Source organism: Malania oleifera, chromosome 4, assembly GCF_029873635.1.
Source record: "Malania oleifera isolate guangnan ecotype guangnan chromosome 4, ASM2987363v1, whole genome shotgun sequence".
Classification (NCBI taxonomy): Eukaryota; Viridiplantae; Streptophyta; class Magnoliopsida; order Santalales; family Ximeniaceae; genus Malania; species Malania oleifera.
Genome location: NC_080420.1, coordinates 7743694 through 7762385, shown reverse-complemented (window position 1 = coordinate 7762385; position 18692 = coordinate 7743694). Strand labels below are relative to the sequence as shown.

Genomic DNA, 18692 nt, shown 5'->3' with positions numbered 1-18692 from the left:
TTATAATTTTATTATTATAGTCATGATTTTGGTTATTGTTTGATTCATAGCCAAAACCCAACATTTATTCAATCAAGTTTATTTATTTATTTATTTTAGTTTTAAAAATATTAACTAAGCATGTCGTTGGTTCTCAATTCATACTTTTTCATTTTAATTTTAAATTTTCAAAATTTTTTTATAATGGTACCAAAAGTAATTTTTATCATAATAAGCACTAAGCTTCTTTTATATTTTTTATTAAGCCTCTCAATTAGCTAGAAAAAATAATAATAATTATTCTCAATTCTCTTAATTTATTTTATCCATAAAGCATACCACAAGCCTATAAGTTTTATTAATTTAATACTTTTGAAATGGTTTAATTTTGATGATAATGTTATTCAAATTTCATCAAAATCTTTGTCTATATATGTCATACAAGTTGAAACTAAAATTTTAATAATTTTGTCTGCATAATAATTTTATGTTATTATTATATGGTAATATTATTATTTTTATTTTTCTTGATTTATATTATGTTATAAGGGAGCATAAAAATCCAATGGAATTCATGTATAAGGCATGAGAAACAACATGCATTTCATTCTACAAACTTAATAAACAACATGCATTTCATTGAAGTTAACTAATTATTTGTTAGCTAAATAACACAAATTATTTGTTAGCTAAATAACACAAATAATTTTTATCAGAGAGCAATCAAGATTTTGTTTTCTTTTCTCAATACATTTTTTCCAATGTAGTTATCCTTTAAAAATTCAGGCACAGGCAGCAAACTTTGCCCAGCGTGGATTTATTTGATGTCACTGCATGAAATTCTTTTATATATATACAAGCCACATATCACAATCACATAAACAACATGCATTCAGAACTTTAATTTTTACTATATCAAACAAGCATGCTAAAGAACATAGAAATACAAAAACGATTATATAATTCAAACAAAAAAATTTCATGCATGTTTTTGTTTGGGCAGTATCATAAAAAATATAATTCAAATACAAAAAAAAACCCTAACCTTAAAGAAAGGCGTTTCCGAAAGAAGCCTTCTAAACAGCACACTAAACTCAATTCTGATTATCAAATCAACTCCTCAATCAAATAAATTAATTTAAAATTTATGAACAAAGTAAATCCTAGAATGTGTCTTACCCCATCTCCTCGAGTTTATATACGCACGCCCTCAACGGTTAGGCAGCCTCACCTAGCAATGGTCACCTGCGCAACACGTTTGGCCCCTGTCTCCTTCAACGGTAACCTGCTGCTTTGCTCCTCCCCGTCTCTTTGCAAAGGATGCATACTCCCCTCTGTTCGCGAAGACAATGGAAGGAGAAAGGGTTGTGTAATGGTTGAAGCAAATCTCGCTAGTTCATCCAGCGAGATTTGCCACGCGTCGAACACCGGCTGGATGGACATTAAACATCCGAAACAAACCTCGCTAGATGAACCAGCGAGATTTGCCACGCGCCGAATGCCGGCTGGATGCGCATTAAGCATCCGAAGCAAATCTCGCTGTATGAACCAGCGAAACTTGCCACGCATCCACACGAGCATCGTCTTTTCAAAAGGAACCACACGTCCACACGAGCATCGTCTCTCAAAAGAAAATCTCGCTACTTGGAATAGAGAAATTATGTCATAGTCATTCTGGGAAATATTTGCCAGAATGGGGTATTGTTTAATATATTTTTATAAAAAAAAGTTAATCCGGGAAAAAACTCATCTAACTTAAGCATCGTAGTGATCTCCCGAAATACACTCCGACTCCTCAAATCGTTTTTCTCTTATTCTTAAGAAGTGATCAAAGTCATGACATGTGTATATTACATATATAGTACTTGGAAAAAAATCCAAATAGCCAGATATTTTATACATTGCATATGTATATAAACTACTGCAATAGCATACTCTCTCTCTCTCTCTCTCTCTCTCTCAAGTTCTGTCTCTAGCGCTGCATGCCATGTTGGACTGAAGGGGGGACTGCACCCATTGCCACCCCTCCAATTTGTCGGTCCATATTTCCCTGCCATCCTAATAATAATTTATACAGACCGTCAGCAAGCATTGTACCCCACTATAAAAAAATAAAATAACTATATATTAAAATATAAGATAAAAAATATATTTATTTTAAAAAATTATATGAACATCAATTTATTTTTTAGTTTGGTATACCAATTGACAAATTAAAAAAAAATATTGTTTTGTTATTTTTCAAATTTTATGTGTAAATTAATGCCGAAAAACAACATAAACACTTGTATTTTTTTTTTGAAAAACTAAAAATAAGATATTTTTTTAGAACTATAGCCCTCTATTTTTTTTATTTTTTTGCTAAGAATCTATAATTGCCCACAAAATTAATTTCTATATCCGTAGTTTAATTAATTTATATGGGAGGGATGGAGATGGAGGAGTAAGCGCTTACCAATGGACATGTCAAACCCACGGGATTTGAGCTCGCGATGTTCTTGACACAGAGCGCAGGCCTCACAGCAGCAATGAAGAAGGCAGTCACCGCAGGGACTCCCTTCCAGCTGATATTGCCTTCTCATCTTTCTTCTGTAAATGCACGAGTAGATGCACCCACATCCAGTCAACACCGCAAGCAGTGCGTAGATTGCTCCGTTTGTTGCGCATGCTGTACGCACCAGTAATATTATTTTTACATTTAATTACTTATTAATTAACAGTAACCCAATTAATAAGCGATCGTTAATCAATCATACTTCATTAAAAAAAAAATTTGATTATTAGCCCATATCTATTACTTACAGGTTGATCCTTCGTCAACAATCTCTGAAATTTGCCCAAAGGTGATGCACGGGCACCAGCATGTTATGCAACCTGCGTGAGAGTGAATTTAAAGCATTAAATACGTGTTGAAGTGTCAAGCTTGAAGGAAAAAAAAAAAAAGAATTCAGGCCGTTCATATGAAGAGATATCCAATGGCCGCTGTTTTTTTTCACTTTTGTTATGGGGGGCATTGATGTAATTTACCTCTAATTAATTGTAAATAAGTAATTAAATGCGTTCTTGTGGTTTGTGATTGTGTATGTTTATGTTTTGCTGGAATTATTGTGGCTTTGCAGAATATTATTTGGTGAATAAATATTTTTCTTGATTAGGCTTAGCACACAAGCACACGTTGAAATAAGTAGGTTTTAATTTAGGTGTGGTTGTGGTTGCTGTTTAGATAAAATCATATTATTATTGTGGTTTGTTTATAATTGATTAAAATCTGAAAATTAGAATAAGCAATCAGGTTATTCACACAACAAGTGGTATCAAAGCCTGACTATGTGATGGGGACCACTAAGTTTGAAATAGAAAAATTCACCCGAAAAAATAACTTTGATTTATGGAGGATTAAGATGCGTGCCATCTTGGTACAGCAGAGGCTTGAGGAGGCATTTCTTGGAGAAAAGAAGGGGGCTTCTACTTCACAAGAGGGGAAACCAAGTTTACCCTCCACCGACAAAGTGAAAACCGAAATCCTCCAAAAGGCACATAGTGTCATTATCTTGTCCCTAGGAGACAAAGTGCTTAGGGAAGTTGCCAATGAGGATACGGCAGCTGGAGTTTGGTCAAAACTAAAAAGTTTGTACATGACAAAATCCCTAGCAAACATACTCTATAAGAAGACTAGTGTAACGACCCGAAGAATAATAATATTTAAATAATAAAGAAAAGAGTAAATAAGGAACAGTAAAAAAAGGAGGCGGCAGGTTTTGTCGACGAACACTTCGCATTCATCGACGACGTTGTGTACTGGGCTCATCGACGAGGGTGTGCCTCGTCGACAAAAAGATACCAAGAGGATGTTCTATGTGACTCTGAATTTTGTCGACGAAGGGGAGAGTTCATCGACGAACTTTCTCTTGACCTTGTCGACGAGGTAACGTGGCTCATTAACAAATCTCACAGTATAATTAGTGTTAAACTCAGATTTTACGCAGAAATTCAGCATAACTCTCTCTCTCTCTTCTTCCTCTTCCCTCTCTCTTCGATTTTGGCCCCGTCGTTCGCCGAATCGATGATCTGAGGCCACCATGACGCACCTGGGAAAGTTCTCTCCAAGTCTGTTAGAGCGGATTGTCGGTGGGACAGAGTTGTAATCATCCCAGATTTAGGATAAGGTTTTTTTGTCGAAAATTTGGCTTTCCAACAGTTGTATGAAATGTAGTAGGCAAGGAAATAAAGATATTTTATTCTGGGATATATATTTTTCAGGGTGTTGAGTGGAGAACCCTACGGGAGTAGGACCCGTGTCAGTAGGGGATTTTAGCAGGAATCAGGTAATCAAATATTTCAGTTATGCAGTTATGTAGATATCTCAGATATTCAGTATTTACAGTTTATTCAGTTCAATTTATATAATGTTATGGTTATTTCAGTTGTTATAAAATCATGGTAAAAACAGTATTTTAGATATATCAGTTACCTATATAGTATCACACCCTGATGGACCAGATTTAGTCAGCAGAGCTCGGTACCGTAGCTATATTCAGTTCAGAGTGCAACCCCTATTCTGATAATAGCTGGTATTCAGAATTCGATCGTGCCTATGTTGTGGACAGGCTCCCTATCAGATATGGGTTGAGGGGGCTGATCTGACTGTCAAAGTTCAGTTAACCTCCACTGGCCGGCCAGCCAAGTTAGGTTCCGCCTTCGGGCTGCACAACCCTATCATAAGGGGTTAATTCATGACTTCAGTTATCCATCCAAGAAATTTTCTCAATTATTATACATATTACGATTAGATTTATAGAAAACAGTTATACTTATAAATATTATTAGTATTATGAATAGAACATCCTTTCAAATCAGTTTATGTTAAGCTACATTAGCATGTTTTATATTGTAACAAGTATATTGGTTTTTCCAGTATTGTTATTTATGGTAATTTCTAATCAGATTTTACAAACATATGACTCACTTGCTACACACTAGTAATAGCATGTTTCTTCTTACTGAGCGTCGCCTTATTCCATTTAGTTGATATTTTTCAGGTGATCCAGTTAGTCGAGCTGATCAGGCTCGCAAGTAAAAGGGCTTCAGTGCTGCCCTAACGATAGAGTAAGTAATATTGGGAGATTATTTTGTATAGCCCTAGTTTCAGTTGAGGGTATTTTTTAGGATAGTTTATATGTATATTTTGGGGATATTCCGGCACTCTGGTATTGTATATTCATGGTTTTTGTTGTATGAATTCAGCTTCTCGTTGCTTAGGTTGATGGTTTGATTTAATGTAGTAGGTATCAGAGCATTATAAATTTCATAGTATAAAAAAAAAAAAAAAACAACAACAGTAGGAAGCAAGTCGTTACAGTTTGGTATCAAAGCCTAGGTTGCTAGATTCTGTAGACTTTAGAATACAGCAGAAGCAATTCCAAAGTATAGGAAAGGATTAAGGTTTTGTTCTGTAGTCTGGATACAAGATTTCAGTGGTGGTTTCTGTGTTTTTCTTGGGGTGACGATTTCAGGAAAACCATAGTAAACTATTGTCGGGTCATGTGTCTAGGTTACAGAACTGGATTTGAATTAAGATCAAAGAAGGTAGTTAATTGTGAATTGGAATAGAATAGGTTTGCAGGAGAGATAAGGTTTTAAAGTGTATTCTTTGTTTTTCAAGATGGACTCAAGAAGTAGTGGCATGAATGCTAGGGAAGACAGGCCAGGACCTTCCAGCATGGGAGGTGGAGATACTGATGTCGTACTGCACAGCGTCACCCAGCAAGTGATGGCTGAGATGACCAGGAGCTCAGGGAGCGTAGCTGCACGATTAAGCAGTTTATGCGGATGATGCCCCCATCTTTTGCTGGAGGAGATGACCCGGTTGTAGCTGAAAACTGGGTTCAAGACATTGAAGAGACACCGGTTGTGCTTCCATGTACGGATGAGTAGAAGGTGGTATTTGCAACTTTTAAAATGACAGAAGAGGCGAAGCGCTGGTGGAGATCAACGTGACTGATTGAGGAGCAGAGGCCAGTTCCAGTGCCAGTGACGTGGGACCGATTCAAGGAACTATTCTTCAAGTAATATTTCTTTACTATCATTCGGAACGCGAAGGCAGCAAAGTTTATGCACCTGGTACAGGGGCAAATGATAGTATCTCAGTATGCAACTTGATTTATTGAGTTGTTGCATTTTTCCCCACATCTAGCACTAGATAAAGAGAAAAAGGCAAGGAAGTTTTAAGAGGGTCTGCGGTAGAACTTGTTTGAGTAGGTGATTGATTTCAGGGCTCATACATTTGCAGAGGTTGTAGACAGAGCTGCTATTATCGAGAGTGGTATATATAGAGGCATAGCAGCCCAGAGTCAGAGGAAGAGGCCTGCGCCTCAGAGTTTTCAGGCTAGTTCCAGCAGGGGCCCATAGAGAGGAGGTCGTGACATGGGAGATCAGAGGCAAACGACAGGAGCTCAGGAGAATTAGGGCGTGCAGACCTTTTCAGTGTGTCAGACATGCAGGAGATGATATTTGGGGGAGTTCCAGGCAGAAAGAGATGTTTGTTACCATTGTGAGAGACCCAGCCACATGGCACATGCATGCCTAGGACCGCCAGACCAGGTTCCAGCTCCCAAGCCCTATCGGGGAGGATATCAGGCGGCTCAAGGAGGATATCAGGCACCTCGTGGAGGCCAGCAGAGGAATGTAGCCCCGGCGAGGGTTTACGCTTTGATGCCGCGTAATGCTGAGACGACTACGGATGTTGTAACAGGTACTCTTATTGTTTTATCATATTAAATTATTGTCTTATTTGATTCAGGTGCTACTCACTCTTTTGTCTCTGCATCCTATATTAAACTATTTGGGAGTGAGACCCAGTCATTAGATATAAAATTGTCAGTAGCTACACCATCAGGGTCAGTGATGAAATGTCAAAGGGTGCTCAGAGGCCATCCAATAGAAATCCAGGGAAGAATGCTACCTGCTGACCTAATTGTGTTAGATATGTGTGGATTTGATGTAATACTTGGTATGGACTAGTTGGCAATAAATCGCACCAGTATTGATTGTTATCAGAAAGAAGTGATTTTCATACCCTCTGGCGAGTAGGAATTCAGATTCGTCGGTTCACGTGTATGTGCTCCGTCATAACTGGCATCAGCTATACAGGCAAGCAGATTGCTCATGGATGGAAGTTAGGGGTTTATGGCTTTTGTAAAAGAGGCGTCAGAAAATGAATCGAAGTTTGAAGTACCCCAGTGGTACGAGAATTTCCCGATGTTTTTCCAGAAGAGCTACCAAGGTTGCCTCCCGAACGTGAGGTCGATTTCACTATAGATTTACCTCCAGGGACGGCACCGATCTCTAAGATTCCTTACCAAATGGCTCCAGCTAAATTGGGAGAATTAAAGGATCAGTTGCAAGATTTTCTGGATAAGCGATTTGTACAACCCAGTGTATCGTCGTGGGGAGCTCCAATGTTGTTCGTAAAGAAGAAGGACGGGACTATGAGGATATGTACTAATTACATAAAGATAAACAAGGTCACTATTAAGAACAAATATCCTATGCCCCGTATAGATGATTTGTTTGATCAGTTTCAGGGTACATGGGTGTATTCCAAGATCGACCTCAGATCAGGTTATCATCAAGTAAGGGTAAAGGCAGAGGATGTTTCAAAGACAGCCTTCAGGACCAGGTATGGGCACTACGAATTCCTCGTTATGCCGTTTGGTCTAACGAACGCCCCAGCTGTGTTCATAGACTTGATGAATAGAGTTTTTCATCAGTATGTAGATCAGTTTGTAGTGGTTTTATTGATGATATACTAGTATACTTGAGGAGTTTTTAGGATCATGAGGTGCATTTGAGACAGATACTGCAGACGCTTAGGGAGAAAAAGTTCTATGCTAAATTTAGTAAATGTGAGTTCTGGCTTGAAAAAGTTGCATTTTTGGGCCAAGTAATCTCAAGGGATGGTATTTCAGTAGATTCCAGCAAGATTGATGCAGTGGTGAATTGGGTCAGGTCGAAGAATGTGCAAGAAGTCAGAAGTTTCTTGGGACTAACCGATTATTATCGTTAATTTGTCAAGATATTTTCTGCTTTTTCAAGGCCTCTCACACGTTTAACCAGGAAAAATGCCAAATTTGTGTGGGATGAAGAATACAAGCAAATTTTTCAGGAATTAAAACAGCAACTCGTCACTGCACCAGTATTGACGATTCCATTAGGAGGGGATGGTTATGTAATTTATAGTGACGCGTCCTTGAAAGGGCTCGGTTGTGTACTGATGCAGCATGGTAAGGTGATAGCATATACTTCTAGGCAGTTGAAAGAATACGAAAAGATTTACCCTGCTCACGATCTGGAATTGACTTCAGTGGTCCATGTATTGAAGATTTGGAGGCATTATCTATATGGGGAGAGGTGTGAAATATTTTCTGATCATAAGGGTCTAAAGTATTTCTTTACACAAAAAGAGTTGAATATGAACCAAAGGAGATGGCTGGAACTCATCAAGGATTATGATTGCACCATTAGTTATCACCCAGGTAAAGCAAATGTGGTAGCTAATGCACTGAGCCGTAAATCATAGGATACAGCATAGTTAGCAGCAGCAGTGATTCAGCGCCCAATTCAGATGGACTTGGAAAGGCTCGATGTGGAGTTAGTAGAAGATGATCCTTAGGCGTTTATTGCCAGTCTAGTTATACAGCCTACACTATATGAAAGAATTATAGCTGCTCAGGGGGATGATCCAGAATTAGCAGAAGAAATAACCAGAATACAGGATGGTCAGGGAGATGAATTCAGCATTTCTGACAATGGGGCTTTGAGATTTCACACCAAAGTGTGCGTGTCTGCAGATAATAGCATTAGAAGAACAATTCTAGAAGAGGCTCACATATCTCTATACATTATTCACCCTGGTAATACGAAAATGTATAGGGATCTACGAGAGTATTTCTGGTGGAGCGGCATTAAGAGAGAGATTGCAGAATTTTTGCAGCAGTGCTTGACGTGCCAGCAGGTTAAGGCTGAGCACCAAAGGCTGGCTGGACAGTTGCAGCCACTTTTCATTCCTGAATGGAAGTAGGACCACGCATCCATGAATTTTGTTATTGGACTACCGTCGGTGCCGCATGGTCAGAATGCCATTTGAGTAATTGTTGATAGCTAACAAAGACAGCTCATTTTCTACATATTAAAGTTAGCTACCTATGAACAAATAAGCAGAGATTTACATTCAGGAGATTGCTCGACCCCATGGAGTGCCAGTATCTATAGTCTCAGACCGTAATCCACGTTTTACATCACGGTTCTGGAAGAGCTTACAAGAGGCTTTGGGGAGTCAGTTGGCATTCAGCACCGCTTTCCATCCTCAGTCAGACGGTCAGACAAAGAGAAAAATCCAAGTACTTGAGGATATGCTGCGAGCGTGTGTATTAGATTTTGGGGGTAGCTGGACCTAGTATTTGTCGTTGGTGGAATTTTCCTACAACAACAGCTATCAGGCTAGCATAGGCATGACACCTTATGAAGCGTTTTATAGTAGGAGGTTTCGTTCTCCTTTATACTGGAATGAGTTAGGTGAGAGGCGAGTTTTGGGGCCAAAGATAGTACAGCAGACTTACGATAAAGTTTAGCTTATTTGAGATAGAATCAGTGTAGCACAGAGTCGGCAGAAAAGCTACACAAACACTCGCCACCGGGAATTAAAGTTTGAGGTGGGAGATCATGTATTTCTGAAAATAGCACCACTAAAGGGAATCATGAGGTTTGGGAAGAAGGGTAAGTTGAGCTCTAGGTTTATTGGCCCATTTGAGATACTTGAGAAGAGTGGGTCAGTTACTTATCGGCTAACTTTACCACCATCTTTATTTAGGATTCATGACGTATTGCATGTTTCCATATTAAGGAAATACGTCCCAGATCCTTCCTATATCATTAGCTATGCAGAATTGGAACTCGGTAATGTTCTAGCATATGAGGAAGCTCCAGTACAGATTTTAGATAGAAAAGAACAGGAATTGTGTAGTAAGAGGATACCACTAGTAAAGATGCTGTGGAGGAATGACACGATAGAAGAAGCTTCTTGGGAGCTTGAAGATGAGATTAGACAGAAATATCCTCACCTATTTAGTGGGTGAGCGTGGTGATAGCTTTATTTTGTTTAATTCAGTATAATTGTAAAGTAGAGTATAGGATAGGTGCTATTTTGGTTTTGGGAGAATTCTCTTTTATAGTTGTAATCTTCTAGAACTATCTGTGTAACCACGGTATTCCTCCGCCATAAGTGAGGGAAGGTAATAAAATAAGTAGACCGTTTATTTTAAGGAATGAGGAATCATATGGATAAGTAAATTTTGAGGACGAAATTTTATAAGGATGGGAGAATGTAACAACCCGAAAAATAATAGTATTTAAATAATAAATAAAATGGTAAATGGGAAGACGTTGCATACTGGGCTCGTCGACGAGAAGATACCGAGAGGATGTTCTAGGCAATTCTTAATTTTGTCGACGAAGGGGAGAGTTCATCGATGAATTTTCTCTTGACCTCAGCGACGAGGTGATGTGGCTCGTCGACGAATCCCATAGTGTAAATAGTGTTAAACTCAGATTTTACGCAGAAATTCAGCGGAACTCTCTCTCTCTCTTCTCTCATTACGGTTCCTCTTCCCTCTCTCTTCGATTTTGGCCCCGTCGTTCGCCGGATCGATGATCTGAGGCCACCACGACGCTCTTGGGGAAGTTCTTTCTAAGTCTTCTGGAGCGGATCGTCAGTGGGACGGAGTTGAATTTCATCCCAAATTCAGGGTAAGGCCTTTTGTCAAAATTTCGCTTTCCAACAGTTGTAGGAAATGTAGCAGGTAAGGAAATAATGATATTTTATTATGGGATATATTGTTTTCAGGGTGTCGAGTGAAGAACCCTACGAGAGTAGGACTCGTGTCAATAGGGGATTTTAACTGGAATCAGGTACAGGAAATATGCTATGCTAGGCAATTTTATTATTATTCAGTACAAATCCTATGTTTTTAGCAAATTATTATTTATACCATATATACAATTTTCAGAACCTGATAATATTGATATTTAGTTGTGTGACATGAGTTAATATTAGATCAGCACAGGGTTTATATAATTTTCAAAATACCATAATTTACAGTGTACATACAGAAACTTGTATTTTACAATATTTTCAAAATATTATGATATACACACCTCAGAACCATAACATTCAGTTACTACAATTAATCAGATATTTCAGTTATGTAGATATCTTAGATATTCAGTATTTACAGTTTATTCATATCAATTTATATAATGTTATAGTTATTTCAGTTGTTACAAAATCATGGTAAAAACAGTATTTTAGATATATCAGTTACCTATATAGTATCAGACCCTGATGGACTAGATTCAGTCAGCAGAGCTTAGTACCGTAGCTATATTCAATTCAAAGTGCAACCCCTATTCAGCTAATAGGTGGTATTCAGAATTCGATTGTACCTATGTTGTGGACAAGCTCCTCATCAGATATGGGTTGAAGGGGTCGATCTAATTGTTGAAGTTCAATTAACTTATCCTGGTCAGTCAGCCAAGTTTGTCCCGCCTTTGGGCCACACAACCCTATCATGAGGGGTTAATTCATGACTTCAGTTATCCATCCAGGGAATTTTCTTAGTTACTATACATATTACAATCATATTTATAAAAAACAGTTATACTTATAAATATTATCAGTATTATGAATAGAACATCCTTTCAAATCAGTTTATGTTAAGCTATATTAGCATGTTTTATATTGTAACAAGTATACAAGTTTTTCTAGTATTGTTATTTATGATAATTTCTAATCAGATTTTACAAACATATGACTCACTTGCTACAAACTAGTAATATCATGTTTCTTCTTACTGAGCGTCGCCTTATTCCATTTAGTTGATATTTTTCAGGTGATCCAGCTAGGCGAGCTAATCAGGCTCGCAGGTAGAGGGGCTTCAGTGCTGCCCAAACGATAAAGTGAGTATTATTGGGAGATTATTTTGTATAGCCCCAATTTCAGTTGAGGGTATTTTTTAGGATAGTTCATATGTATATTTTGGGGATATTCCTGCACTCTGGTATTATATATACATGGTTTCAATTGTATGAGTTCAGCTTCTCGCTGCTTAGGTTGATGGTTTGATTTAATCTAGTAGGTATCAGAGTATTATAAATTTCATAGTATAAAAAATTCAAAAAAAAAAAAAACAACAATAGGAAGTAGGTCGTTACAACTAGACTCTACACCTTTAGAATGACCCCTGGAACATTTATTGATGCACACTTAGATGAATTTAATAAAATTCTTTTGGATCTTTCTAATATTGATATTAATATAGATGAAGAAGACCAGGCAATTCTTTTATTGAGTTCTTTTGATTCCACATATGAAAATCTTAAAAAAACTATGATGTATGGGATAGAGAGGCTGACTTTAGAAGATGTGCACGCTGTTTTGCACTCTAGGGAATTGCACACTAAGTTTGAGTCTAAATCAGGGTCAAGGGAAGGGTTAAATGTAAGAGGTAGGTCTGAAAAGAAGGACAAGAAAGGAAAAGGCAAGAGGTCTAGATCAAAGTCTAAAAGCAAAGCAGTAAAGTGTTTTGCCTGTCATAAGGAAAGGCATTTTAAGAGGGACTGCCTTGAAAGGAAAAAGGTTGCCAATGCCACCACCTCTAAATCAAAGCGTAAGGCAGCTGTAGTTTTAGATGGGTATAATAGTGCAGAAGTGTTGAACGCCTCTGAGAAAGATTCGGGAAAAGAATGGATATTAGATTCAGGATGTTCCTTCCACATGTGTCCATTGAAAAACTGGTTTGAGTCTTTTACATGCTTAGAAGGAGATCATGTTGTCCTACGAAACAATAAGTCATGTAAAATACAGGGTATTGGGACAGTAAGGCTTCTAATGCATGATGGGATTGAAAGAGTGCTAAGAGATGTGAGGTACATACCTGAGTTGAAGAGAAACTTGATTTCTCTTGGTAGCTTAGATAAGACAGGGTACACGTTTAAGTCTGAGGGAGGTAGCCTAAGAGTATGTAGAGGTTCACTGGTAGTGATGAAAGGGGTGCTAAAGAATGGGTTGTACACCTTGGTAGGAAAGACAGTGATTGGTGAGGCTTCACCTATCAATCATATGGTAGAAAATTAGGTTTCCTTGTGACATAAGAGGCTAAGACATGTTAGCCAACGAGGCCTAAAGGAGCTAGAGAAACAGGGGCTGCTTGGGGATAGGAAACTTGAGGAATTGTCATTCTGTGAGGAGTGTGTCTTGGGTAAGTCTACTAGGGTTAGTTTTAAGAAGTCCACTCACACCACAAAACATACTCTTGATTGCATACATTCATACTTGTGGAGGCCTGCTGCGGCTAGTTCTCATGGTGGTTCTAGGTATTTTTTGTCAATTATAGATGACTTTTCTAGGAAAGTATGGGTTTATATTCTAAAACATAAGTGATACTTTTGAAAAGTTTAAAGAATGGAAAACCTTAGTTGAAACTCAAGTTGGTAGAAAAGTAAAAACACTTAGAATAGAAAATGGATTAGAATACTTGTCAAATGAATAATCTAAATTTTGTACAGATAAGAACATTGCTAAACATGGGACTATTAAGGATACTCCCCAACAGAATGGACTAGCTGAAAGGATGAATAGGACTATTCTAGAAAGGGTAAGATGCATGTTAGCCACTTCAGATCTGCCCAAGACCTTTTGGGCAGAGGCGGTGACCACTGTTGTATACCTTATTAATAGGTATCCTTCTTCAGCTCTAAATTTTAAAATCCCTCAAGAAATCTAGTCGGGTAAGCCTGTTAATTATCAGGGTTTAAAAGATTTTGGGTGCATAGCCTATGCCGACATTAGAATTGATAAATTAGAGCCTAGGGCTATTAAATGCATTTTTATGGGATAGCCAGAGGGAGTTAAAGGTTATAAGCCCTGGGTTACAGAACCTGAAAAATAAAAATGTATTATTAGTAAGGATGTAGTTTTTAATGTAACTAAAATGGGGGGAAAACTAGAAAATTTAGATGAAAGTGTTAGGTACTCTGATACTAGTGACCTGCAACTTGAGGTGAAGCAACCCTCCACTTCTCATAGCCATTTAGAAACAAATGCTGCAGATTTTGAGGAGTAAAACTCAGAACCAGAAACCTCTGAATTAAATAAAACCTATTTTCTAGCATGGGATAGGGAGAGGAGGGTCATAAGACCTCCTCAAAGGTATGGGGAAACTGATATGATAGCTTTTGCTTTTTCTGTTGCTAAAACAGAAATTGAGGTGGAGTTTAAGACTTTTAGAGAGGTTATGGATAGTAAAGAGGCTGAAAAATGGATTCTTACAATGCAAGAAGAAATGGAGTTTCTAAACAAGAATAAGACATGGGTGATGGTACCTAGACCGGAAAAACAGAAACTCATAGGATCCAAATGGATCTTTAAGAGGAAAGAGGGAATCCCTGGAATTGAACCACTTAGGTATAAAGTTAGGTTAGTGGCTAAGGGATTTACACAAAGGGAAGGGGTAGATTATAATGAAATATTTTCCCCTGTTGTGAGGCATGGTTCAATTAGAATTCTATTATCTTTTGTTGCTATACATGACTTGCATTTGGAACAACTTGATGTTAAAATTGCTTTCTTGCATGGTACTTTAGAAGAAACAGTTTATATGCAACCTCCTGAGGGTTTTGATATAGAAATGAATAAAAATCATGTATGTTTATTAAAGAAATCTTTATATAGGCTAAAACAATCACCTAAACAATGGTCTAAACGATTTGATTCTTACATGATTCAAAATGATTTCTATAGAAGCAATTATGATGGCTGTGTTTATTATAAATCATGTGATAAATGTCATATACATTTGCTCTTATATGTTGATGACATGTTGGTTGCTTGTGAAGACTTGGATATGTTAAATCAAGTTAAGTGCATGCTTAAATCTGAATTTGAAATAAAAGACTTAAGACCTGTTAAAAGAATACTTGGTATGGAAATAACTAGAGAAATGAATAAAAAGCTTCTCTACTTATCTCAAAAGTTTTATATGTCAAAGGTGTCAAAAAGATTTGGAATGGGTCATGTTAAATCTACTTCTGTTCCTGTTGCACAGCATGTTAAATTGTCTAGAAAACAGTGTCCTAAAACTGAAAATGAGTCACTGTTTATGAATAGAATACCTTATGCTAATATGGTTGGTAGTGTAATGTATGCTATGGTATGTTCTAGACCTGATCTATCTTATGTTGTAAGTAAAGTGAGTAGATTTATGAGCAACCCTGGAAAATCACACCGGCATGCTTTGAAACAAATTTTTCAATTCTTGTCTGGAACAAAATAGCAAGGATTAATATTTGGAAAAAAGGATATGCATTGTGAAATAGGGTTAAAAGGATATGTAAATTATGATTATGCTAGAAATCTAGATACCAAGAAGTCTTTGTCTAGTATGGTCTTTTCTTTTTTAGGTAGTGCTATTAGTCACACATGCAGTCGATGGTATCCTTGTCTACCACGGAGGCTGAATATATTGTCATGACTAAAGCCTTTAAAGAGGTTATATGGATAAAAGGATTGTGTCTAGAGTTAGGAATGTATAGTAGAACCGTTATAATTTATTGTAACAATCAAAATACTATTCATTTGGTTAGGAATCATGTTTATCATAATTGGTCCAAACATATAGATGTTAGACTGCATTTTGTGAGGGATATTATTTCTAGTGGTGAAATAGAAGCAAGGAAAAACCCAACAGAGGATAATCCTTCTAATATGATGACTAAAGCAGTACCTAAATCCAAGTTTGAACATTGTTCAAACTTGGTTGATCTTGGAAGTTGCTAGTGTTTGTTTTGTAAGAACCGCCACATGAGATGCTAAGGAGGTGCAAGGGTCACAAGCTTCCCAAGGTGGAGAATTGTTGGAGTGTCAAGCTTGAAGAAAAAAAAAAGAATCCAGGCCGTCCATATTAAGAGAGATCCAATGGCTACTGTTTTTTTCACTTTTGTTATAGGGGGCATTGATATAATTTACCTGTAATTAATCGTAAATAGAAAAAAAAAAAAACAGCAGGGACGGGGGGTTTTAATTTTGTTTTTGGCAGCTTCAGAACAGATTCAACGCAACGGAGACTTCCCTTCCATTTCAGAACCGAGAGGAGTGCCTTCACCTGCGAGAGAGGACCTGCAACCCGAGAGAGTCGTCACCATCCCGAGAGAGATTCTTCAGCCGCACCACGTGAGAGAGGGAAACGACAAGAGGAGGGTTCGGCGTTGGGGATCTCTAGCCTCCAGTGGGGGTTCATGCATGGGTAAGGGGAAGGTAAGCACTAATCTAGGTTTCGGAAGAGTTTCTTTCAGGGAAATCAAGGAGAAAGATAGGAAGAAACCTGGGGTTCTTCATAGGTGCGAAAAGGGGTTTTCTTGGGTTGTTTCTTGAGTTGATTATCAGAGGAGATCGGTGAGCTAAAAGAGGTAAATTTGTATACATATATTTATTTTCACCTTCTTTAATAAAGTGTCTCCGAAAGTGAGTTCCTATCGTGGATGTAAGCCAATTTTTGGGTCAAACCACATAAATACGTTCTTGTGGTCTGTGATTATGCATGTTTATATTTTGCTAGAATTATTGTGACTTTACTGAATATTATTTGGTAAATAAATATTTTTCTTTATCAGACTTAGCACACACGCACACGTTGAAATAAGCAAGTTTTAGTTTAGGTGTGGTTGTGATTGCTGTTTAGATAAAATCAAATTCTTATTATGGTTTGTTTATAATTGATTAAAATCTAAAAATTAGAATAAGCAATCAGGTTATTCACACGACCATATGTAAGTAATTTTGATTAAATTAAGAGCTTTTTTTTACCCAAAGGTGAAACTATATGTATAAGATGGCACGTAATTATATAAATGACTCACAGTTTGGCACGTCGGAGCCACAACCACAGAGGCCGGAGGACCATGGGACCGGACGCCCGGAGGTGGGCTGAAGGGTAGCCGGGGCGCCGGCGGTGATCGGAACACCGGTTGGTGAGGGTTGAGTACCGTACATGGACGGCGCCTGCGTAGCGGTCGGAAACTTCTGATGGTCATTTTTTGAGGAGTGCATGATGGAATTGGCAGCAGGTGAAGAAACCAAGAAAAGGGGAAAGAAATTGAAGCGCAGAAGAGGGTTTGCTTCTTTGGGACAAGGTGCGAAGGCTGTTTCTGGAGATTAATATTAAGAGAGAGAGAGAGAGAGACTGAGCCAAGAGTCGGCCATGATTGAGACCCTACTGGCGTTAAGGCCTCATTAGCCCGTCAGTGGGGGCGGCAGAAGGAAGTGGAGAACTCTGAAATATGTATGATTGACATTAAAAGATAGTTTTATCTCAATTAGATGGGAATTCTAATGAACTTATTAATGAAAATGGAGAAAATATTATAAAGACGCGTCAAGTTTGTGAGATGCTTACTTTCCTTCCACACTGTTTAGAACTTCAAGGCTTAATTTAAAACTTGTAAAAAAATTAGGTAAAGACAAAAAATTAGAAGGAATTTATTTTTTTATATTTGGTTATTAAAAAAAGGTAAAAATAAAAATAAAAAATATATCAAATTAAAAAATAAAATTTAATTTTACATATTATTAATATTTAATTTTAAAAAATTTTAGTCATTGTTGTGCGGAGTTGTAGTATACCAGCATAGCGGAAACTAACAAATCAAATTCGGATCAAACAATGCAAGCAACCAAATGATGAATATATGGAAACAATCAATCACAAAAAGAATAAAATAAAGCATTTAGAATATGACACAAGAAATTACGTAGTTCGGCAATGTGCCTACGTCCATGAGAGCAAGCGGCAAATTTTCACTATCAAAACATCAAAGCTTACATCACGGGTTACAAATAATGGTTTATATCTCAACCTTATGCATATAGAAGACTTAAATTATATCTAAAACACTCCTACAGCAATCCCGGAAAAATAATAGCGACATTTTTGAAGTATTAGTGTTGTTTTTAATTCGTCACTAATGGGCACTTATTAGTGACGGTTTATGGACCATCACTAATAGTTTATTATTAGTAATGGTATAAAAAAATCATTATTAATAATCTTGTATTAGTAACGGTTTACACAATCGTCACTAATAATGCATTGTTGACTGGGAATAAGATTAACACTATTAGTGACAGTTCTCCAAAACCGTCACTATTAGTCTATTAGTAGTAACGATTCTCATAAATTGTCACTAATAATACATTAGATGATTGGGGAAAAAGTCAACAATATTAGTGACGGTTCTCAATAACTGTCACTAATAGTCTATTATTAGTAACGATTTTTATAAATCGTCACTAATAGTACTAGTCTTGCATTAGTAACGGTTTATAGCACCGTCACTAATATTGCATCAGTGGACTGGAGAAAAGGTCAACAATATTTATGACGACTTATAAGAACCATTATTAATATCGTATTATTAACGACATTTTTTCTGAATCATCACTAATAGTTTATCATTAGCGACAATTTTTCTGAACCGTCACTAATAGCCTTGTATGTGTCTTGTACATATCTGTGGTGAATTTCTGCAATCATTGGGGACTGATTTTTTTAAATGCAATAGAGTTTGAGCGATCTTTTGAAGTTGTTCATCACAGTAAAAAGGAA

General features: G+C 37.2%; 1 protein-coding gene across 1 annotated transcript; it reads right to left on the bottom strand.

The window, feature by feature from the left end:
* Positions 1-1771: 1771 nt before the first annotated feature.
* On the bottom strand, positions 1772-17390 carry LOC131152801 (protein PLANT CADMIUM RESISTANCE 2-like). Its single transcript, XM_058104669.1, has 4 exons — positions 16948-17390; positions 2782-2853; positions 2435-2647; positions 1772-2037 (listed from the first exon to the last, which is right to left on the bottom strand). The coding sequence occupies exons 1-4, from the start codon at positions 17135-17137 to the stop codon at positions 1952-1954; spliced, it is 561 nt and encodes a 186-aa protein (XP_057960652.1). The 5' UTR covers positions 17138-17390; the 3' UTR covers positions 1772-1951.
* Positions 17391-18692: the final 1302 nt, after the last annotated feature.